At 44.9% G+C, this 23,987-nt stretch overlaps 1 protein-coding gene and 1 non-coding gene across 2 annotated transcripts in view; one reads left to right on the top strand and one right to left on the bottom strand.

The window, feature by feature from the left end:
* RBM5 (RNA binding motif protein 5) overlaps positions 1–23,987 on the bottom strand; it is a 39,846-nt gene that overhangs the window by 1,970 nt on the left and 13,889 nt on the right. Inside the window, exons 6-23 of the mRNA XM_049777337.1 lie at positions 22,075–22,158; positions 19,721–19,781; positions 17,578–17,643; positions 16,475–16,635; positions 15,860–15,957; positions 14,502–14,589; positions 14,260–14,337; positions 13,486–13,552; positions 11,128–11,213; positions 10,681–10,765; positions 10,370–10,461; positions 4,832–4,993; positions 4,250–4,399; positions 4,100–4,171; positions 3,280–3,459; positions 2,895–2,969; positions 637–734; positions 428–557 (exon numbers count right to left, since the gene is read on the bottom strand). Coding sequence (XP_049633294.1) covers positions 428–557; positions 637–734; positions 2,895–2,969; positions 3,280–3,459; positions 4,100–4,171; positions 4,250–4,399; positions 4,832–4,993; positions 10,370–10,461; positions 10,681–10,765; positions 11,128–11,213; positions 13,486–13,552; positions 14,260–14,337; positions 14,502–14,589; positions 15,860–15,957; positions 16,475–16,635; positions 17,578–17,643; positions 19,721–19,781; positions 22,075–22,158 — 1,833 coding nt within the window. The remainder of the gene's footprint in view (positions 1–427; positions 558–636; positions 735–2,894; positions 2,970–3,279; positions 3,460–4,099; positions 4,172–4,249; positions 4,400–4,831; positions 4,994–10,369; positions 10,462–10,680; positions 10,766–11,127; positions 11,214–13,485; positions 13,553–14,259; positions 14,338–14,501; positions 14,590–15,859; positions 15,958–16,474; positions 16,636–17,577; positions 17,644–19,720; positions 19,782–22,074; positions 22,159–23,987) is intronic.
* On the top strand, positions 16,787–16,919 carry LOC126014674 (small nucleolar RNA SNORA51). The gene has a single exon (XR_007497676.1). It is a non-coding gene; the product is annotated as a small nucleolar RNA SNORA51 (small nucleolar RNA).

Below are 23,987 nucleotides of genomic sequence, written 5' to 3'. Positions count from 1 at the left end.
TAAAAATAGGCCAGCGAGCTGCTCAGAAGGAGAACACTTGCCATGTGTGTATAAGGTTGGATTCCCAGCACATAAAAAATGTACAGTACCTTAGGGAAAAACCCAAACTACTTGGGTTTGAGCTGGTGTTAAGGATATATAACAGGATATAGAAAAACGGTCTTTTGGGAAAACAGGTTTTTCCCAAAGGCAGCAAAAGCCAGAAAAATCAAGTTGGGTGCTTAAACCCATTCCTCTCAACTGACATCTTAAAAGGAGGATGAAATAAGGGAGAACAGCAAGGATCCAGAAACCCACTAAGCAGTAACGTCAAGATTTGACCTGACACTAGCCTTTGTGATAAAGGAGCTTCCCAAGAAACAGGAACTTTGATCTCATCTCTCTTTGAGATACGCCTGCAGGCCACGAAGCCCATCCTATTCCTTACCTCAATGGGAGCTGTGATGCCTTGACACTTCCTTCCCAAACCTGAGCCTTCCCTCCAACCCATGGCCTGCAGCATCTTGTTGCCAATGTTACTGTGGTCAATGCCATCTTTGGTAGGCTGCTCATAATTCCTGCCAGTGGCAAACACACAGTTAATTCAAACAGCCAGTTGTCCCAGCTAATGAAGGGAAAAATGTATATAACACATACACAGTGCCAGCATCGAACTGCTTCTTGCGCTTGGGCTCTGGAGGTTCAGGAATGCCGTATTTCTCCCGTCTTTCTGCGGCTCGATCTCGGTATTTCATCTAAGTAGGAGAACAAACAATGCTAAAGATACTAAAACTTCAATCCCTAATTGTTTATGCATCTACACCTTTTTTTTTTGGGGGGGGGGGGCCACACCCAGCGGTGCTCAGGGGTTACTCCTGGCTGTCTGCTCAGAAATAGCTCCTGGCAGGCACGGGGGACCATATGGGACATCGGGATTCGAACCAACCACCTTTGGTCCTGGATCGGCTGCTTGCAAGGCAAACACCGCTGTGCTATCTCTCCGGCCACATCTACACTTTTAAAGGTTTCTAATCTAGAAACCTTTCTAATCTTAAAGGTTTCTAATCTAGAATTTTGTTTTTGTTTTTGGGCCACATCTGGTGACACTGAGGGATTACTCCGGGCTAAGCGCTCAGATCATTTCTGACTTGGCGTACCTATGGAACGCTGGGAGATCAAACCGTGGTCTGTTCTAGGTCAGTGCGTGCAAGGCAAACGCCCTACTGCTTGTGCCATCGCTCTGGCCCCTACAACTTTTTTTTGGAGTGGTCTGAAACATCAAATGCCCTTGTTTTTTCCCCCAAAAGTAATCATATCTGGGCCCGGAGAGATAGCACAGCGGCGTTTGCCTTGCAAGCAGCCGATCCAGGATCAAAGGTGGTTGGTTCGAATCCCGGTGTCCCATATGGTCCCCTGTGCCTGCCAGGAGCTATTTCTGAGCAGACAGCCAGGAGTCACCCCTGAGCATCGCCGGGTGTGGCCCAAAAACCAAAAACCAAAAAAAAAAAAAAAAAAAAAAAAAAAAAAAGGTAATCATATCTAAAATGGCACATTTATAGAGATTACTTGTATATGGGGCAAAACTGTCTCCTACAGGCAGTTTTATTTAACTAGTCACCACTTGTGGAGCTCTTCAACTGACTTGCTGGGATGTGGGGGGGATCAGGAGAGCTTGCTAATGAACCTGCAAATGTCTAAGTGAACAGAAGCAGAACTTCCATCCCCTTTTAGCATCTATCTGGACAGGTCCCCTTCAGGGACAGTGCCCAGAGGCTTCCAGAGATCTGTTCACTGCAGGTCCCTAGGTAGCTGGCATCACAAACAGTGGAAAAAAACAGGAATGCAAACCCTTAACTACAAATGCCTGGGCTCAGGAAAGTTCAAGAAACTTGCCCCTGGAATACTTCTAATCCAGAGGCCTGTATATTTATCGGAAACTTTCAATCAATCCCACAATTCTTGATTTCATAAGCTGCTCTGCTGAAGAATTTCTCTTCAACCCTACTGTCCCTTGAGCCTAATTTAAAGGCTGTTTGCTCATGAAAGGCTTCCCTGGCTAGGTCAAACAAGAACATGCCCCCCCCCCTTTTTTTGCTTTTTGGGCCACACCCAGTGATGCTCAGGGGTTACTCCTGGCTATGTGTGCAGGAATCCCTCCTGGCTTAGGGGACCATATGGGACATGGAGGAATCGAACAGTGGTTTGTTCTAGGTTAGCTTGTGCAAGGCAAACACCCTACCACTTGCGCCACTTCCCCTCTTTTTTAACCAAAACTTGGTGTAGCCAGTGTTTGCCAGTCAGATCTTTTTTTTTTTTTTTTTTGGTTTTTGGGCCACACCCAGTAACGCTCAGGGGTTACTCCTGGCTATGTGCTCAGAAGTTGCTCCTGGCTTGGGGGACCATATGGGACACCGGGGGATCGAACCGCGGTCCGTCCAAGGTTAGCGCAGGCAAGGCAGGCACCTTACCTTTAGCGCCACCGCCCGGCCCTGCCAGTCAGATCTTTTTTTTTTTTTTTTTTTTTTTTTTTTGGTTTTTTTGGGTCACACCCGGCAGCGCCAGGGGGTTACTCCTGGCTTCATGCTCAGAAATCGCTCCTGGCAGGCTCGGGGGACCATATGGGACGCCGGGATTCGAACCGATGACCTTCTGCATGAAAGGCAAATGCCTTACCCTCCATGCTATCTCTCCGGCCCTTGAGATGTCTTTGCAATCTCAAAAACAGTGCAAAATGAACTTAGAGCTTGGGTTCAATCTATATGAGCACAATGATAATTGCATAACAAATCCTACTGTGCCTGGGTACCTGAACTAAGCCCTACAAATGAAAACTAATGGCAAATGTTCTGATATACTCTTTCTTTCTAGCGGCCGAAACAAACAAACAAAAACAAAAACAAAAAAGACTCATTCACCTCTCTCTCCCTCAGCTCCAAGGCTTCCAGCTCTTGCTCGCTCAGCCTGGATCGTCGATAGATGTCCATGTTTTGCTAAAGAAAAATTTTGTAAACACAGTAAGAATTCATTATCAAAATTCACTGTATAGTAAGAGTCAAAATCCAATTCATGGCAATTACACAAGGAAAGTGGAGGCAAGGATTTAGGAGGTTGTCCATGCTCCTTTGTTCTTCATAATCTGAATAGGCTATGAATGAACCAGATTTTTTTTTTTTGAATGAACCAGATTTTAAAGGGCAATCACTTAATTTAAGTATTTACAGAACCTCTGTCTGCTTGAGCATGTGCTTCTGCTGCCTTGCTTCCTCCTTCCCATCCTGAGCAGCTGAGAAGTCTAGTTACCTTGTGTAGGTCTGACAGCTGCTGGTGTCTGACCAAGGCGTCCTTGTTGGGAAACTGGCGTCGACAGAGCAGGCAGGCCATCTTCTTCCAGTCAGCCAGTTTCTCTTCCTCACTCTCAAGTCTCTCCACCAACTCCTCTTCATTGTCACTGTCCCCACTGTAAGCAGCAACCAGACCCCGCTGAGGACAAAAGAAAGATGGTCATTAAAAAGATACAATAGGGGCCCGGAGAGATAGCACAGTGGCGTTTGCCTTGCAAGCAGCCGATCCAGGATCAAAGGTGGTTGGTTCGAATCCCGGTGTCCCATATGGCCCCCTGTGCCTGCCAGGAGCTATTTCTGAGCAGACAGCCAGGAGTCACCCCTGAGCACTGCCGGGTGTGGCCCAAAAACCAAAAACCAAAAAAAAAAAAAGATACAATAGAAAGTTAACAATAACAATATGCATACTAATAATGTAATGGCTATTCCAAGAAGCGAGGAACTATTTTTCAGACATTTCACCCAACTGCCAATCAGATTCTCTAGTTTTTGGTCGGACAGTCTCCTGGTAACAAAAACCTTGGTAGATCTGTCAGGTAGAAAAAATTCATAGTAATACCCACCCAGATCAGCATACACTTTTTTGAGAGGGGCGTCACAACTGGCAGTGCTTGGGGGACCAGGGTCAGCTGTGTGCAAGGCAAATACCCTACCGCTGTGCTTTCTCTCCAACCTGGATGTACTATCTATGTTCTGATATTCCAAATATCCACCTAGTAGGAATAATATTAACTAAGAAACATTTGAAAGTCTGACTGATACAGGTAGAATTTTCTTACTTTGAGGGGGTTCTCCTCGTCTCCATTTCGCACCAGTTCTGGGATGAGTTGTTGCCTTTCAGCTAAGGTGCCCTGGGAAAGAGAAAACAGGTAAGTCACCAACCTCCAGTTTTCCTGACATTCTAAATGATTGCAATTCTGGCTCGTTACCTTCTTTTCAAAGAGAGCAAAGCCAGCATCTGCTGCTGCAGATTCTCTTCTTTCTTCTTCTCTCAAGGAATTGACAGGTTGAAAGCTGTTTTTAAAATTCTCCTTCTGCTTATTTAAACTCTTAGCCCAGCGTTCCATATCTTTGGCGATCTAATGTCACACAAGGAACACCAATAACATGTAGGTAAAACTGAAGTTCCCAACTTATTGGAATTATCGCAACCCTTTCAGAAAATAAAAATCACTAAGCTTGGGCCCGGAGAGATAGCGCAGCGGTGTTTGCCTTGCAAGCAGCCGATCCAGGACCAAAGGTGGTTGGTTCGAATCCCGGTGTCCCATATGGTCCCCCGTGCCTGCCAGGAGCTATTTCTGAGCAGACAGCCAGGAGTCACCCCTGAGCACCACCGGGTGTGGACCAAAAACCAAAAACCAAAAAAAAAAAAGACATTTTATAAATTTAATGGGTGCTCAAGTTTTTATAAATCCAAGTAAGGATGACTTGTATCATGATCCTAAAAATAATAAAAGTTAAGCCTAATACCTGAGAGAAAACTGAGTCCCCTAGTTAGGTCCTGTTCTCACCTGCTGAGCTGTTTTGCTCTTAGGTTTCTCCTTCTTTTCCTTCCCCTCTTTTGTGGAAGGTAAACCCGTCTGTTGGTGGGAGCTGGATTCTGCAGCTGGCACATAGGTTTCCTTCTCTCCATCCCAGTACAGATACTGCTGGGTTAAGGAATTGTAGTAGTACTAGAAAAACAAAATGCAAATGTATACTTAATGGAAGATTTCTATTATGCTAAACCATTATTCAAAAAAATATTTTTGCTTTTGTTTCTGGTCACAACCGGAGGTGCTGAGACCATGAAGAACTAAGAAGTGAACCTGGGCCCCCAATGCTTATATACACTCCCTTTGTCTTACTTCTTCAAGCATTTTTGTTGTTGTTTTTGGTTTTTGGGTCACACTCAGCAGCGCTCAGGGGTTCCTCCTGGCTCTATGCTCAGAAAGCACTCCGGGCAGGCTCAGGGGACCATATGGGATGCTGGGATCCGAACCACTATCCGTCTGCATGCAAGGCAAACACCCTACCTCCATGCTATCTCTCTGGCCTCCCCAATACCCGTATCTTTTTCTTTTGGTTTTTGGGTCACACCGGGCAGTGCTCAGGGGTTCCTCCTGGCTCTATGCTCAGAAATCGCTCCAGGCAGGCTTGGGGGACCATATGGGATGCTTGGATTTGACCACTGCCCTTCTGAATGCAAGGCAAATGCCCTACCTCCATGGTATCTCTCTGGTCCCCCACTACCTATATCTTAATTAAAGCCCAATGATATTCAATTTTAAATCATCATAGGCAGAAAATCATATAGCTTTTTTCATTTTTTTTGGTTCACACCCAGTATCTCTCATGGCTCTGTAAACCTTATGGAATTCTGGGGATCAAACCTGGGTCAACTGCATATAAGGAAAGTGCTTACCCACTATGCTGATCGTCCCTGGCCCCAAACGATATACTTTATATTGAAGGAACACTTTTTTCTTTTCTTTTCTTCCTTCCTTTCTTTTTTTTTTTTTTGTGGTTTTTGGGTCATACCCAGCAGTGCTCAGGGGTTATTCCTGGCTCCAGGCTCAGAAATTGCTCCTGGCAGGCACGGGGGACCATTGGGACACCGGGATTTAAACCGATGACCTCCTGCATGAAAGGCAAACGCCTTACCTCCATGCTATCTCTCCGGCCCCAAAGGAACACTTTCCACTTAAGCTAAACTGTGCATTACAACTCTAAAATGGCTTAAATAGTTCCAATTAGCCATTTATAAAGTGCAATAATATAATAATCTGCATTTTACTTTTCTTAGGGGGAGAATAATCTGCATCCTACTATTCTTTGCTTTTTTTGGGAGACACCCAGTGGTGCTCAGAATTTCCTCCTGGCTGTGTCCAGGCATTCCTGATAGTGCTCAGGGGACCTTATGAGTGCCAGGATTCAAGCCAGGCTTGGTCATGTGCAAAGGAAGTGCCTTAACCCTTGTATTTATTGTATCTCTGTACCCCCTTCAGACAATTTACTTGAGAAAGCAGCTTGGCAAAAAAAAAAAAAAAAAAAAGGGCATGTGAAAGTTGCTTTGCCAGAAAATCTCCCTACTACCCCTACTTCTAGATAACGCCTAAGAGTGCTTGGGGACCATATGTAGTGCTGAAGATTGAATTCACTTGGTGCCTGCAAGGCAAACTCCAACCTACTGTACTCTCTTCATCTTCATCTTCAAAAATATAAAGAAAAAAGACTATGCGGGACTGGAGTGATAGCACAGCGGAAGGGCATTGCCTTGCATGTAGCTGACCTGGCACAGACCTCGGTTCGATCCCCAGCATCCCATAAGGTGCCCCAGCCTGCCAGGAGCTTTTTTTTTTTTTTTGGTTTTTGGGCCACACCCGGCGGTGCTCAGGGGTTACTCCAGGCTGTCTGCTCAGAAATAGCTCCTGGCAGGCACGGGGGACCATATGGGACACCAGGATTCGAACCAACCACCTTAGGTCCTGGATCGGCTGCTTGCAAGGCAAACACCACTGTGCTATCTCGACGGCCCGCCAGGAGCTATTTTTAAGCACAGAGCCAGGGATGCTGCCGGGTGTGGCCCATAAACAAAAACAAAGAAACCGTTAACCTTGGACCTTGGGTCAACCTGATGGCACAACACCTACTTGTTTGAGACCCTGGCACTTGGCAGGGTCAAAAAACAAACAAACAAATAAATTTAACCTATAAATGTAAAATACACTGTAGACAATATTATTTCCTTTCCAGGGAGGAAATACCTTGGTGAGAGGACAATGAAGATCTATGAAACTCTTAGGCAGAAGTAGAAAAAAATGTCAAGAATCTAACTTTTGGGCTGGAGTGATAACATTTACCTTGTATGCAACTGACCTGGGTTTGATCCACATACCCCATATGGTCCCCTGAGGCCGCCAGGAGTGATTCCTTGAGCAGAGCCAGGAGGAACCCATGAACACTGGTAGGTGTGGCCCCCAAATAAAACAAAAAAGAATCTTTGGGGCCAGAGTGATAAGAGTACTATAGTGGGGGCCAGAGAGACAGCATGGAGGCTACAATCCCACTCAGGGGTTACTTCTGGCTCTGCACTCAGAAATCGCTCCTGGCAGGCTCAGGGGACCTTATGGGATGAAGGTAATTGAACTGGGTCTGTCCTGTATTGGTCTCATACAAGGCAAACACCCTTCAGTGGTAGGGCCTGGGACTGACCTGGGCTCAATCTTGGCATCCCATATGGTTCCCTGAGCCTGCTAGGAGTGATTTCTGAGCAGAGAGCCAGAGTAGTAACCCCTAAGGCCTCGATGGCGAACCTATGGCATGCGTGCCAGCAGTGGCACGAGGGGAGGGGTCTGCAATTAAGATAGGCAGCGCGCGAGAGGCGAGTGTTCGGTGTCTGCCTTGCAGCTCACCTGGCAACAGGGCCAGACTGGCCACTGTGCGGCAGTTTGAGCACTTGGGCTCAAAAAGGCTAGCCATCACTGCCCTCAGTGTTGCTGGATATGACCCAAAACTAGAGGGGAAAGAAAAACAGACCAAAAAGTAGAGGCAGTTTATTTGTACTCCCCAGTCAGTCTACCTGCTCTAGGGACCAACAAATCATTCGATTTCTTCTGGGGAAGGTGGTGTGGGTTACTGACACAGGAGTCACAATTATTAACTACGCCTTGTTTTGCTTTGCGGTAATATCCTGAGTGGCTCAGGGTTTATTCCTACCTCTGGGCTAGGATTACTCTTGGTGGGTTCTCAGAGGATTATATCAGGGACTGAACCTGGGTGGGTCCACCACATGTAAGTGCAAGCACCTTACCTACTACTCTCTCTCTGGGCTTGGTTTGTTTTTGCTTGGGGACAACTACTGGCAATTTCCTAAGGATCGAACCAGTAGTGCTTGATTGGGCCTTACACATACAAAGAAATCGAATGTCCTATCTGTTGTTTTATTGCTCTGACCCTATATGCTAGTATTTAAATACTAAACTTTCAATATGGAAACTTCACATATATACCATGACTTAATAACTTTTTTTTTTTTTTTTTTTTTTTTTTTTAGTTTTTGGGTCACACCCGGCGGTGCTCAGGGGTTACTCCTGGCTGTCTGCTCAGAAATAGCTCCTGGCAGGCATGGGGGACCATATGGGACACCGGTGATTCGAACCAACCACCTATCTCTCCGGGCCCTGACTTAATAACTTCTATCTAGGTCTATACATAAAAATAGCAGGGGCCAGATAGATAGAACAGTGGTAGGGCATTTGCCTTGCACGCAGACAACCCAGGAAGGACCTGGGTTCAAATCCCGGCATCCCATATGGTCCCCCCAAGACTGCCAGAAGTGATTTCTGAGCACAGAGCCAGGAGTAACCCCTGAGAATCACTGGGTGTGACCCAAAAACCTAAAAAAAAAAAAAAATTAATAATGATAATAGCAACTTCTTAATTTTTAACCTGACAAAATAATGGCAATATTGTTGGGACAGTGGTTAATGAATGGAAGTGTATAAACCATTAAGGAGCAGGAGGGGTCTCTGTCTCTCTCTCCTCTCTTTTCTCCCTGGTTTTTGGGTCACACCTGGCAACACTCAGGATCTGCTCTCAGAAATCACTCCTCGAGGTACTTGGGGGACCATATGAGATGCTGGAGATAGAACTTGGGTCGGCCATGTACAAGGCAAATGCCAGGAGGGCACTTTGAAGGCACTAGGCATGTTTTCTCTTTTATCTATTTGTACAGTATCTGATATATACAAATGTAAATAAAAATAATCACGTTTTGTTTTGTATTGTATTGTTTCTGTTTTTGGGCCACACTTGGCAGTGCTCAGGGATTACTCCTGGCAGGCTCGGGGACCATATGAGATGCCTGGGATTGAACCTGGGTCTGTCTGGGGCTGCCCACGTGCAAGGCAAATGCACTACCACTGTGCTATTGCTTCGGCCCCCCAGTTATTTTTTAATGCCACACCTGTAGTGGGTCAAGATTTATTCTTAGTTCTGTGCTCAGAGGTCCCTCCTGAATATATGGTACACTTGTGGACCATATGGAATGATAGAGATCAAAGAAGAGTCTGCCACGTGCCTTACTGGCTATACTATGTCTCTGCCCCAATGTGTACTTTTTCTGACTAGAGACTATACCATAAAACACTATGCTTACTACACCTTAAGATGAAGACAGGGTCAGTTCTATAATTAGGTTTTGAAACAAACTAGTTGATGGTCGTTAATTTTTTTTGGAGGGGAAGGCACAGTATGAGAGGTTCAGAGACTATTCCCAGTATGTGCTTGTAGGAATCCTGTGATGGCAGGGGCTGAACCTAGCATCTCCCCATACAAAGTCGAAGCTCTAGTCCTCTGAGCCCTCGCACCAGAAAAAAATCTAATTTGAATCGTAAGAGGTTCTTGGTCCTTTATTTCTCAATAAGTTGAATCTAATAGTATCTTCCAGATGCCCTGGCAAAACTTTCATTATTCTAAGACTGTCGAGACACTGTCCTCTCTCTATCTGTAAGCATTTTGGAACCATGTATATTAATCCTTTTTTCAGTCCTTCAAATTTAAATTGGGTTAGGTAGAATGTGGTAGGGAGCTTGCCTGGTATGCAGAACACCAGTTTGAATTCCCGCAAAGCAAGGATCCCAAGTTCCACTGGGAGTGGTTCTTTTTTTTTTTGGCTTTTGGGTCACAACTGACGGCATGCAGGGGTTACTCCCGGCTCTAGGCTCAGAATCGCTCCTGGCAGGCTCGGGGACCATGTGGGATTCCGGGATTCAAACCACCATCCTTCTGCATGAAAGGCAAACGCCCTACCTCCATGCTATCTGTCCGGCCCCTGGGAGTGATTCTTGAGCACAGAGCCAGCAGTAAACCCCGAGCACAGCAAAATGTGGCTCAAAAACCAACCCCCCAAATTCCACGCAGTAAAAAATCTGTGATGGTTTTGAGTAAGTTAAAACTAGTATATCATTTGCTCCTTTGCAGGTATATTCCTCTTCATCTCTCTCTCATAAATGGACTGTACGAAACTAAAACATTTCTAGTAAAACTAAGAAAAGTAACACATTTACTTGTGAGTTGGGGTCATAGTAGAGACCTGTTGTTGGATCATAGTAATATCCTGAAGATTCATCATATTGGTAAGTGGAGGTGTCAGGCACAGCTGCAAAAACAAAATCCATCACAAAGAGAGTTATTCCAAGAAAGAAACTGGCTTCCTTTGAAATTCTAAACTAACTGCAGGAGGTCTTAACGGTCTTCTTTCACATCCCCAAGTGTCCCATTGACACCCATAAGGGAGAGGAAACCTTACTGCAACAAAAGGGAAGGAAAGGAAACTAGGACCTTCCAATGGTCAACATCCCCGTGAGATTTGGCTTACCATATTTGGTACCAGGAACTACACCAGTGGGGGAAGCGGCTGGGGCCTGTGCACTTGTGCTAGCGCTAGGCTGTGCTTCCTCCGTCTGGAAAGAACAGCAGCTTCAATATGATTTCAACTTTAAAGCCTCTTGATCAGAGAACTAAATCACTGCAATCATCTAGGAGGAAGACTCCCCTGACACACTGTTGCCACACTCTAAGGAAGGCAACCCTTGAGGAGAACACATGCTGACCACTTTCTTCCTGGGCTCAAGTCAAAGCATGCAGAAAATATAAACACACTTGTTCGGAATCTTATTGAACACAAGTATCTATCAGACAGGGAAACTAAGGGCGAATGGTGCGTATCATGCGCTCCTAATTAAGACAACAGGAAGGCATGATACTTGTGGAACAAAAACTTCCCAACGGTCAACATTATCTCCATTTATGACAACAGGATTACCGGAGAGCTGGGTGGATTAGAGGTTTGATTATAGAGCTGGGGACTCTGGGACACAACAGCCGCTGATGTGGTGGTCACCGCTGTGCCTGAGGAGAAACACAGGTTGATTAAGAAAGGTCAAGGCGATGAACTCTAAGCAAAATATCTTTACCTGGTCTCTGAATATGCCAGGTCTATTCCTAAAAGGTAACATCTCTTGATTGAACAAATGGCATTTTCATTTTTTTTCCTTGGGTCCCACCTGGCAGCACTCAGGGGTTCCTCCTGGCTCTACGCTCAGAAATTGCCCCTGGCAGGCTCAGGGGACCATATGGGATGCCGGGATTCGAACCACTGTCCTTCTGCATGCAAGGCAAACGGCCCACCTCCATGCCATCTCTCCGGCCCCTGGCATTTTCATTTTTATGATCTTACTAGAAATGTGACAAATGAAGTGAAACATTCTATTTGATGGTCAAAAAGGAAGCAAAGAACAATTTTCATATACGTGGGGTTGAAAAATATTTAGTGTTAAAGCACTTAAAACTGTGAAACAAAATGCAACGGCTACTGCCTTTTTGTGGAGTGGGGAGGGTTAGGGCCATACCAGCAATGCTTAGAAGCTACTCCTGGCCCTTCACTCAGGAATCATTTCTGGCAGTGTTTGGGGAACCATGTGGAATGCCAGGGATCAAATCTAGGTTGGCCACGTGCAAGACAAATGTCTTACTCATTGTAATATCTCTCTGCCCCCCCAATATATACATATACATATATATGTGTGTGTGTGTGTGTGTGTGTGTGTGTGTGTGTGTGTGTGTGTATATATATATATATATTTCAGCACCAGGAACTGAACCCAGAACCATGTATGCAAGGCAAGTGCTCTTCTGACCCACAACTCCAGTCCAATAAAAACCTCTAAGAAAGACTTCACAAAAGCTTCTTCAGATCCCATCCAGAGGAGAGAGAGTACAGGAGGTTAACTGTTTGCCTTTTTTTTGTTTGTTTTTTTGGGCCACACCTGTTTGATGCTCAGGGGTTACTCCTGGCTAAGCGCTCAGAAATTGCCCCTGGCTTGGGGGACATATGGGACGCCGGGGGATCGAACCGTGGTCCTTTCCTTGGCTAGCGCTTGCAAGGCAGACACCTTACCTCTAGCGCCACCTCACCGGCCTCAGGTTAAGTATTTGCAAACTGAGCCTCTGCTGGGCATGAGGCTGAGTGGGAAATTGCATGCTTCCATGCAGGAGACCTGGCACACAAAAATCAACCAATAAAAAACTAACAAAAGGGGGCCCGGAGAGATAGAACAGCGGCATTTGCCTTGCAAGCAGCCGATCCAGGACCAAAGGTGGTTGGTTCGAATCCCGGTGTCCCATATGGTCCCCCGTGCCTGCCAGGAGCTATTTCTGAGCAGACAGCCAGGAGTGACTCCTGAGCACCGCCGGGTGTGGCCCAAAAACCAAAAACCAAAAAAAAAAAAAAAAAAAAAAAAAAAAAAAAACCTAACAAGAGGATGATGGTTCAAATCCCGGCATCCCACGTGGTCCCCCAAGCCTGGCAGGGACGATTCCGGAGCCCAGAGCCAGGAGTGACCCATGAGCTCTGCCAGATGTAAAACCCCCCCCCACCAAAAAACCCTAAAACAAAAAACTAACAAGCATGGCCCTTCTGATTGAAATTGAGCAACAAGCTCCACCCTGTCCATGGACCAGAAACAATGTAATTCCCAATACACTGTAACAATATGTAACCCTGTAATTCCTGAGAAGGGAAGCAAAACTAAATCGCAAGAATGGGCCAGGCAGATGAGGATATGTGAGAGTGGGAGAGAGAGAGGGAGGGAGGGAGGGAGGGAGAAAGGGAGAGAGGGAGGGAAGGAGGGAGGGAGGGAGAGAGAGGGAGAGAGAGGGAGAGAGAGAGAGAGAGGGAGAGAGAGGGAGAGAGAGGGAGAGAGAGAGAGAGGAGAGGAGGGGAGAGAGGGAGAAGAGGGAGAGAGAGTGAGAGAGAGAGAGAGAGAGAGAGAAGAGAGGAGAGAGAGAGAGGGGAGGAGAGAAGAGGGAGAGAGAGGAGAGGAGAGGAGGGAGAGGGGGTGGGGGGGGGGGGAGAGAGGGAGGGAGAGAGGGAGGGGGGGAGAGGGAGAGAGAGATGCCTGGGGTAGAATCTGGTTTGGCTGCATGCAAGGCAAGTGCTGGACCTGCTGCACCAACACTTTGGCTCTCAGGAGGCCTGGGTTTGACTCCTGGCCCGTATGGTCTTCCAAGTACTGCTGAAAGGACCAGCAAGAGCAAGAAACCAAGCTGGGATCAGTGTTCATGCAAGGCTGGGTATTGCTCAAACAAACAAAAAAGATATAAAGGAGTTGCAGTTTACTACCTGCTGCAGATGCATCCGATTCCAGTCCTCCAGTTTGTTGATAAAACTGCTGGTAATCCTGTGAGTACTGTAGAAAAGATCTCCATTAAAGCAGATATTTAAGGTCAGGAATAAAGCTCATTTGGCACAGTGCATGTTGTCTGTGGTAGAGCCAAGGGTCTGATCCTTGGCAAAGAAGCGGCCCCCCCCCAATGCAACATCAGTAGAGGACTCATCAACATCATCAGTAGGGACAAATGTCCCTATCTTGCAGCCTCACAACAAAAATACAGGCATTTTTTTTGCTTTGGTTTTGTTTCAGGGTCACACACAGTACTCAGGAGTTACTCCTGGCAGATTCGGGGGAACCACAGGGATGCTAGATATTGAACCTGGGTTGGCCAGGTGTACAGCAAAAGCCCTACCCCTTCCATACTTTTTATTCACTCCTGGCAGGCTTGGAGACCATATTCCCATATGCCAGGGATCAAACTTAGGTCAGCAGGGTTCAAGGCCAGAGCCCTACACACCGTGTTCTCCTTCTGACCTCAGATATGATATTTTTTTTTTTTTGGATTTTGGGCCACACTCGGTGACGCTCAGGGGTTACTCCTGGCTATACAAACAGAAATCGCTCCTGGCTTGGGGGACCATATAGGACACCAGGGGATCAAACTGCGGTCGATGCTAGTTTAGCACTCGCAAGGGAGACGCCTTACCGCTAGCGCCACCGCTCCAGCCCCCAGGTATGATACTCTTATGATCCGAAGCTGTATGCTGGCGAGATCTACATACCTGAGCATACTGGGTGTAACCTTCTTGGCCTGGCTGCAGGTAACTATAGTCAACACCACCTCCTTCACCACTTTGAGACTACAAAATGTCAAAAGAGAAAGAGAGTAGTTTGGTGGGTGTCAAAGAAAGAATCTATAAGGCAGTCCCTAAAATGTCATTGCTTCTAAAGCAACCATGACAATAGTGATGACAGTGAATTGGGCCATACCATCATATCATTTTTAGCAAAAAGACTATCTTACCTGGGTAGATGACCACTGAGCAGCAGCAATGGCTGTACTCGCCACAGAGAAGGCGCTGACTCGGTTACCATCTGGGAGGACCAAGTCTCTGGAACCATAAAGACATAGTCATTTGACTCTACATCATTATTTTTTTAAATTAATATCTTTATTTAAACACCTTAATTACAAACATGATTGTGATTGGTTTTAAGTCATGTGAAGAACACCCCCCTTCACCAGTGCAACATTTCATCACTAATGTCCCGAATCTCCCTCCTTCATCCCCACCCACCCACCCCTGTACTCTATAGACAGGCTTTCTACTTCCCTCATTCATTCACTTTGTTATGATAGTTCTCAATGTAGTTATTTCTCTAACTGCAATCATCACTCTGTGGTGAGCTTCATGTCATGAGCTGGACCTTGCAGCCCTCCTCTCTTTTGTTCTGAATATTATTGCAAGAATGTCTTTTATTTTTCTTAAAACCCATAGCTGAGTGAGACTATTCTGCATCTATCTCTCTCCCTCTGACTTATTTCACTCAGCATAATAGATTCCATGTACAACCATGTATAAGAAAATTTCGTAACTTCATCTCTCCTGACGGCTGCATAATATTCCACTGTGTATATGTACCACAGTTTCTTTAGCTATTCATTTGTAGAAGGGAATTCTACATCATTATGTACCAATCAGTAACCCCGTATGGCCAAAGAAATTAAGTCCAACACTAGTTGGGAGGTAGCGAAACTCAATGACTATTTATTATTATTTTTGGTTTTTTGGCCACAGCTATGCGCTCAGAAATTACTCCTGGCATGGAGGACAACATGGGAGACAGGGGGATGGAACCACAGTCTGTCCCAGGTCAGTGCATGAAAGGCAAACACCCTACCACTTGCGTCACCGCTCTGGCCCCAGTCACTATTTTAGAGTAGAGCAAGTTCTCCAAATTTCTATGGACAAACCCCTCAAGGGGCAGTATCCCTGTAATCTGACACTAGAAATGGGAAATGTTTATTAGTAGACCTCAGTTCTATATAGACAGCTGTTCTGTACATCAGTCTGTTCTAAAAAAAAAAAAACAGTTTCTACATTGGTTTGTATTTTGCTGAAGATATCAGCACAGAGCATTTAAAAGCATCTGCCACATCTGCTGTTGCTTGGCTCTGAATTTTTCTGTGACTTGTTACAGAACAAGAGAACAGGAGACGAAGGGAGTTGTCGGAGAAAGAGAAGACTCCTTCCGGTTTTCACAACCAAGGAGGAAAGTCTCTGTGCAGTGAACACTGAACATAGGCTTCAAGTAGAATGAACAAAACAGGAGAGGTTTGTAGGTGCAGAACTATGAAACAAGGACAATGAAGCCACTCACTTTCTGGCACTCTTTGCGAAATCAACGCCAATCGTTTTGCCATCAATTTTCAAGGGAGGATGGAGACTCTGCAGTATCTGAAGCAGCTGAGAAGCATCCTGGAGAATATGAAAAAAGTTTGTTTTTTCTCTTCATATAATTAAAACACCTATTCAACCAAATATAGTTTCATACTTTAAAAAATATTGACACCACTTCAAATTTTCCACACTGACATACCAGTAAGAACACATCAAATTAGATGTCAAGGTAGCATAGAACCCAACTAACAAACAAAACCAGTAACAGAATGATCAAATGGCAACAAACAACTTAGGAAACTTTCAGACAACAACTTAATGACCTATTGTGAAACAATTTTTACCAATTTTCTTTTTTTTTGGGGGGGGGAGGATTGGGCCACACCCATTTGATGCTCAGGGGTTACTCCTGGCTAAGCACTCAGAAATTGCCCCTGGCTTGGGGGAACCATATGGGACGCCGGGGGATCGAACCACTGTATGCCCTAGGTTATAATGCATGCAAGACAAATGCCTAACTGCTTGAGCCACCACTCCGGCCCCATGATTTCACTTTAATATGGGATTCTCCATCCAATTCCGAGGAGCAACTTACCATTGCAGAAGACAACTGCACAAACGCGAAACCTCTGTTCTGTTGGGTTTGTTTGTCTTTTATGAGGCGAATATTATTGACTGCTAAGGATGCATAGGGAGATAGCGCTGTCATGATGGAATCCACCACAGTGTGTGGTGCTATGTTTCTCAGTATGATTGCTGGGGGTGCAGGGAGGGAAGAGAAAGAAGTGAGACAAATAACGTATGCATTTTTACAACTAGTGGTTTTTTGAAGCTATTTCAAATATAAAAACAAACTCTTTTTGGACAGTTCCTAATAAATTTTCCATTAAAATATAGGTAAATTCTAAGCCTCCCAATGCTTACCACAGGCTGTGTTCTTTACACTGACTGTATAGAAAGAGGAGGTACAGTAAACACACCCCATATACACCTCAGCCCAAGCTCTTTGCCTGGTCTGTATTGTGAATGGGGCGATATAAAAAAAAAAAAAAAAGATATAGGTAAATTCTTTTTTTTTTTTTTTTTTTTTTGGTTTTTGGGCCACACCCATTTGACGCTCAGGGGTTACTCCTGGCTAAGCACTCAGAAATCGCTCCTGGCTTGGGGGACCTTATTGGATGCCGGGACACCTTACCTCCAGCGCCACCTACCCGGCCCCGTATAGGTAAATTCTAAAATCAGACTTTTTATTGGGGGCAGGAGCTAGAGGAGTTGTGGTTCTCAGGAGACCATGAGGTAATGAGAATGAAACTGGGCATCCTACATGCAGCATGTGGCTCGGTTTATTAAGCTATTCTCAAATGGACCCTCAAATCCAATCTTTTTTCTGTTTTTTTTTTTTTTCTTTTTTTTTTCTTTCGGTTTTTGGGCCACATCCGGCGGTGCTCAGGGGTTACTCCTGGCTGTCTGCTCAGAAATAGCTCCTGGCAGGCACGGGGGACCATATGGGACACCGGGATTGGAACCAACCACCTTTGGTCCTGGATCGGCTGCTTGCAAGGCAAACGCCGCTATGCTATCTCTCCGGGCCCCCTAAAATCCAATCTTTAATGGATAAACTGACATACTCATTTGATTATGAGAGCAACTTCCAACTGAAGTCAACCTCAAAGAGAAAAAATTTACACTTGAACTTACTATCACAGTAGTAATCCACAGACTGAACAGATTCCGTGGTTCCAGGTGGCACTTCCTGTTCAGAGTCTGAAAGGAAGGGGGGGGGGAATTAGAATTACAAACAATTAAAATTGCATTGTTAGTAAAGAAATACATTAAAGTCTGAACTTGTAGAATAAGTGAGTGATGCAGCCTTATTTCAATTTTTGCTTTTGGTTCACACCAGTTCAGTGATTGGGTAGGGTGTATGTGTGAGTTGGGATGGGGCACTCTTGGTGGTGGTGTTTGGCCTGTTTAGAACTACCAATACAATCCATAGTAGTCTTTCCTTCCCTCTTCCCACCCTATTTTTTGGGGAGGGGAGGTGGGGGGCACAAAACCTGGGCATATTCCTGGCTTAATGCTCAAGGATCACTCTTTTTTCTTTCTTTTTTTTTTTTTTTGGTCACACCCGGCGGTGCTCAGGGGTTCCTCCTGGCTGTCTGCTCAGAAATAGCTCCTGGCAGGCACGGGGGACCATATGGGACACCGGGATTCGAACCAACCACCTTTGGTCCTGGATCGGCTGCTTGCAAGGCAAACGCCACTGTGCTATCTCTCCGGGCCCAAGGATCACTCTTAATGAGGTTCAGGGACTATATGTGGTGTTGGGAAGTAAATCTGGGTCAGTCAAATGCAAGGCACCTACAAACTGTACTATCTCCCCAATCTCTACCTGTTTTTTTCCCCCACTTGTTTCTTTTTAATTAATTTGTGGTTTAGTGAAACTTAATATATATATTTTTGGTTTTGGGGTCACACCCGGCAGTGCTCCTGTCTCTATGGTCAGAAATCACTCCTGGCAGGCTCGGAGGACCATATGGAATGCCGGGATTCGAACTACTGTCCTTGTGCATGAAAGGCAAACGCCTCACATCCATGCTATCTCTCCGGCCCAATTATTTTTTTTCTTATGAAAGGAGTTTATTTCATTTTATCATCATTTTTTTTGTTTTTTTGGGTCATACCCAGCAGTGCTTAGGGTTTACTCCTGGCTCTGCGCTCAGAAATCGCCCCTGGCAGACTCGGGGAACCATATAGGATGCTGGGATTCAAACCACCACCCATCTGCATGCAAGGCAAATGCCCTACCACTGTGCTATCTCTCTGGCCCCTATTTTATTTTATGTCTTGGGCCACACTTGGAGGCACTCAGGGGTTACTCCTGGCTCTGTGCTCAGAAATCACTTCTGGTAGGCTTGAGGAACCATATGGGACGTCAGGGATCGAAACCGGGTCAGCTGAGTGCAAGGCAAATGCCCTATCACTGTGCTATCTCTCCAGCACCAACTTCATTAATTTTTACACAATGAATATGAAATGCAGAAATCTGGCACATGAAAGATCTTAACTTTGTGCTGAAGAAAAGAAGATGCAAAATGCAAAGCAGGCAACCATTCTTAATTTAAAAAAATAACTTTCTCCAATTCTGTAATAGCAGAAACTACCTAATCTAAGGTAAAGGATTAAGGGAAATATAGAAATTACTGCTTAATTTCTCAAGTCTAAGAACCAAATTAAAATAAGTTAGGCGGGGTAGAGGTCCCTGCACATAGAACTTGGGGTCATGGCGCCGGCGAGGTGGTGTTAGAGGTAAGATGTCTGCCTTGCAAGTGCTAGCCAAGGAAGGACCGTGGGTGGATCCCCCACCATCCCATATGGTCCCCCCCAAGCCCAGGGACAGTTTCTTAGCACTTAGCCAGGAGTAACCCCTGAGCATCCAATGGGTGTGGCCGAAAAACAAACAAACAAAAAAAAGAACTTGGGGCCATATGTCATGGTATTGAGAAACCAATGTGATCTCAAGAATCTAATGGGGTCAGCCTCAAGCAAGGCAAAAACCTTAACCTCACAATTCTATTTTTATCCCCGCCCTTTTGCCCAGTCAGACTTTTTTTGTTTTGTTTTGTTTTTGTTTTTGGATCATACCTGGTAGCACTCAGGGGCTACTCCTGGCTCTACGCTCAGAAATTGCCCCTGGCCAGTTCGGGTGACCATATGGGATGCCAGGATTCGAACCACCGACCTTCTACATGCAAGGCAAAGGCCCTACTGCTGTGCTATCTCTCCAACCCCGCTCAGTCAGACTTTAATGCAAATTTCAAACAGATGAATCTGGGCTTACCAAACTTGTCTGCACCACATCGGAAGCATTTTAGTCTTTTCCTGAAATTATTAAGGCAGCACTAGAAAATAAAAAAGTATAATTATTTCTCATACTAGGCTATGCTTACTATTAATATTGTGGCTTCAACCAAGAGGGCCATGGGAAAGGCCTAGTAAACAACATAAAGCAGAAAGTGGCATGTATCCAAAACAAAGGGATATGAATTTCACTATTATCAATTCGTTCAGGGAACATAGTTGAATGTATTTTGTCTTTTGTCTTTTTTTTTTTTTTTTTTTTTTTTGGTTTTTGTGCCACACCCGGCAGTGCTCAGGGGTTACTCCTAGCTGTCTGCTCAGAAATAGCTCCTGGCAGGCACGGGGGACCATATGGGACACCGGGATTCAAACCAACCACCTTTGGTCCTGGATCGGCTGGCTGTTTGCAAGGCAAACACTGCTGTGCTATCTCTCCGGGCCTGTCTTTTGTCTTTTTGAGGAGACAATACCCCTAGTGCTCAGGGGATTACAAGTGGTGTACCAGGGATCAAACTGGTGCTAGCTACATTGCAAGGCAAGGGGCCTTAGTTCCTGTACTCTCTCTCTGGTCTCTTCATGCATTCTGAAGTAAAATATAACTTGTATCGGGGCTGGAGAGATAGCATGGAGGTAAAGCGTTTGCCTTTCATGCAAGAGGTCATCGGTTCGAATCCCAGCATCCCATATGGTCCCCTGTGCCTGCCAGGAGCAATTTCTGAGCATGGAGCCAGGAGTAACCCCTGAGCACTGCCGGGTGTGACCCAAAAACCACAAAAAAAAAAAAAATATAACTTGTATCAAGTTGGTAAATAGTTCAGTATTTACCAGAAAACTCTGAGAGCAAACTCTACAAAAGTATAAGCAGTATATGAACTGTTCTAGATATACACATTCTAAATGCAAACTTAATATAAAGGGAATACTATCTAGAATCCTATTAGACATTGAGCAAATGCAGAACAGTGTATGAGCACTGTTTTAAAGATGTCAACAGCAACATCCAGTTCAAAATGTTACATTGGTGATAGGATGACAATAAATTTTATTACAGGGCTTTTGCTAATGTATGAGACCACTCCAACCTGTTGAATCATAGAATTTGAAAAATTCGCAAAGTAATGTAAATGTAAAATCTTTTGTGTGTGTGTGTGTGTGTGTGTGTGTGTGTGTGTGTGTGTGTGTGTGTGTGTGTGTGTGTGTGTGTGTTTTGGACTATACCCAGTGACGCTCAGGGGTTACTCCTGGCTTGGTGGACCATATGGCATGCTGGGATTTGAACCACCGTTGGTCCTGGGTCAGCTGATCACTCCTAGTGGTGTTGGGAACCCATACTGGATGCTGGGGATTGAACCTGGGTTGGCCATGTGCAAAGCAAATGCCCTATCCACTGTACAATCACTCCAGCCTCACAAATATGATCCTAACTGAACACTAGATTTAAACATGGATCATGGGGCTGGAAAGATAGTACAGTGTATAAGGTGCTCGCCCTTTATGTGGCCTACCTGGGTTCAACCCATGGCATGTCATATATTCCCCTACCAGAGGTGATTCCTAATTAGAGCCAGAAGAAACCCAAGCACCACCAGATGTGTCCTAAAACTACCACCACCAGTAACAAAACAAACAAAAAACAAAGAAAAGCCTCTGGATGTTGACATTTTCTAGTCAACATACTTTTTCTTTGGTTTTCATTGAGTCATACAGGGGGTGCTGGGGGGGCTTACACTTTGCTCTAAACTCAGGGATAATACCTAGCAGTCAGTCTCTCAGTGAATCATAAGAAGTGCTAGGGATTGAAACCAGGTTGCCCTGCCTACCCACTTTAGTGATCCAGCCCGTTCTTTTTTTTTTTTTTGATTTTTGGGTCACACTGGCAGTGCTCAGGGTTACTCCTGGCTCTATGCTCAGAAATCACTCCTGGCAGGCTTGGGGACCATATGGGATGCCGGGATTCGAACCACTGTCCATCCTGGAACAGCTGCTTGCAAGGCAAATGCCCTACTGCTGTGTTATCTCCGGCCCCTCTCTATATATTTCCTCTAACACCTAATGGGAAGATCTACGAAAATCAAAAGTATAAAAATTTCCTTAGGTTAAAAAGGTGGGAACTGGGGCCGGAGAGATAGCATGGAGGTAAGGCCTTTCATGCAGGAGGTCATTGGTTCGAATCCCGGCGTCCCATATGGTCCCCCGTGCCTGCCAGGAGCAATTTCTGAGCATGGAGCCAGGAATAACCCCTGAGCACTGCCGGGTGTGACCCAAAAACCACAAAAAAAAAAAAAAAAAAAAAAAAAGGTGGGAACTGAATGGGTAAATAAAAAACATGCTCACCTTGTTACAAAGCCAATCTTCAAACTTAGGCCTGGGGTTGCTATAATGCATTGCAATGTGCTTTCCTTGAATCACCAACTTTTTCTGTAAAAAAGAAGTTAATTAGTTATTCCTATTGTGAGGAACATGTGTCCATTTTCCCAGGGCAGAGCACACTTCGGAAAAATCAGTGCTCTGGAATTAAATGGACAACATACGGGGAGGACCAACCACCGCCACCTATACTCTGCCCATCCAATCCTTCAGATAGGCAGTAAGAGAATGGGATACGGAGTAAAGGTAAATGGCGTCAGGGAATGCTGAGAAAGCTGCCAAACACTAAACACTGACATGCACCAGGCCGTGTCTCCCACAGAGACAGAAGTCCTAACATTCAGCATTGACAGGCTGCCTGAGAGTGACAGTCTACTTCAAAAAGCCGAAGATACAACTTTCCCAGTTCAGAGATTGCCTCCTACTTTAGCTCTTAGCAGTTTCCTTGGGCTTTGCTTCACTTTTCCCCATCTTTACACCAAGGAAAAAACCTTGATACTTCCCCTTCCCCCAAACTCTTGCTTCAGGTTATGTCCATTGGGGGACAGTGGAGGACACTCATTTTTAAAGGTCATCTCAAGAGGGACTACTCTGAATGCCATCGATTCTAAAACAGCTAAGTGAGATCTGTGCCTGCCAACTGTAACCATGTCATGTCCTAAGTGACAGATGTGTTTTTCACTGAGACTGATGGTACTCTCTTCAAGATGAGTAACCAGGAGGCCAAAGAAGTTTCTTCAGGGGGGTAGGAAAAGTTCATACACCAAAGTCTTTAAGTCATTCATGTGACTTAAAGTAATTTAACTTTAAAATGTCAAAACTCCGAGCTGAATCAGTCTAGCCAGGAGTGTACCCAGCACCTGACCTCCGAGTCTTCCTTAGACAGAAGCACTTTTTTCCCTCTGTGGGAAAGGGTTAGGGAGGGAATAATATATTCTGACACCATCAGACCAGATTTAAGTAAGTTAGCGATCCAGGTTTTTAAAAGGAGTCTAATCCCTCTAAACACACATGCTCTTAACATTTCTTTTTCTTGCAAATCCTGGAACTTAAGACATGCTGTGAATGTTGTCTCTGCAGTATCTAAATGCAAGACTGCATGTCTGGTCAAGAGGGAAAGAAGCTGAAGGGCCATCCACTCACTGTGATGTACAGAAGCAAAAAATAAAGAAGCTGGGCTATTTGTCAACAAACCATCCCACTAGGAGGGATGTGCGCTGGGGGAGACTCCAAACTATCACTGAGTCCCTAGTCCTACGGGCCTTTTATTTCTGGAGTGAATTTGAACTGTATTGTAATATCATCTATTAACATAGCTTTGTATACATTAAAATTGTGGAGTTTTAAGATTGCCTCAGAGGCTTTGATTTCTTAGGAGTTTTACACTCCTATGCAAATCATCCACTGTATCAAAACAAGCTCTTACATGAAGCTTGCCATGGTATGAATTCATTACTAGGATGATGCACATGATATGAAATGGATGAAATTACTTTCATAAGATTAAGCTGTTTGTCACCTTTGGGTTAAGAAATTAAAGAGGCTAAAAATTCCAACAAATTAAAACAATATTCTCCATTCATTAGTGGGTCTTGTTATAAATGAAAATATATTGCCAAAGACTTATTTACGGGTGACAAACAAAACGTTGCTAAAACGACATCAGTTAAGTAAGTTTCCCAGAATGCACTTGGTTAAGGCATCCAGTAATGCATTTTGGAGTTCTGGCAAAACAATATTAAATGCCAAGCTCTGAACATCACTGACAAACTAAAGAACGCTTCAGGCAATATTACATTAAAGAATCATCAATGATTTTCTCGGAACAGATTATATAAAGCATTCTTTTGGGGAGATTAGACCACCAAAGCCATTCCACA

The sequence above is a fragment of the Suncus etruscus genome, chromosome 7 (genome assembly GCF_024139225.1).
Source record: "Suncus etruscus isolate mSunEtr1 chromosome 7, mSunEtr1.pri.cur, whole genome shotgun sequence".
Lineage (NCBI taxonomy): Eukaryota > Metazoa > Chordata > Mammalia > Eulipotyphla > Soricidae > Suncus > Suncus etruscus.
This window is presented reverse-complemented; position numbering and strand designations above follow the sequence as displayed.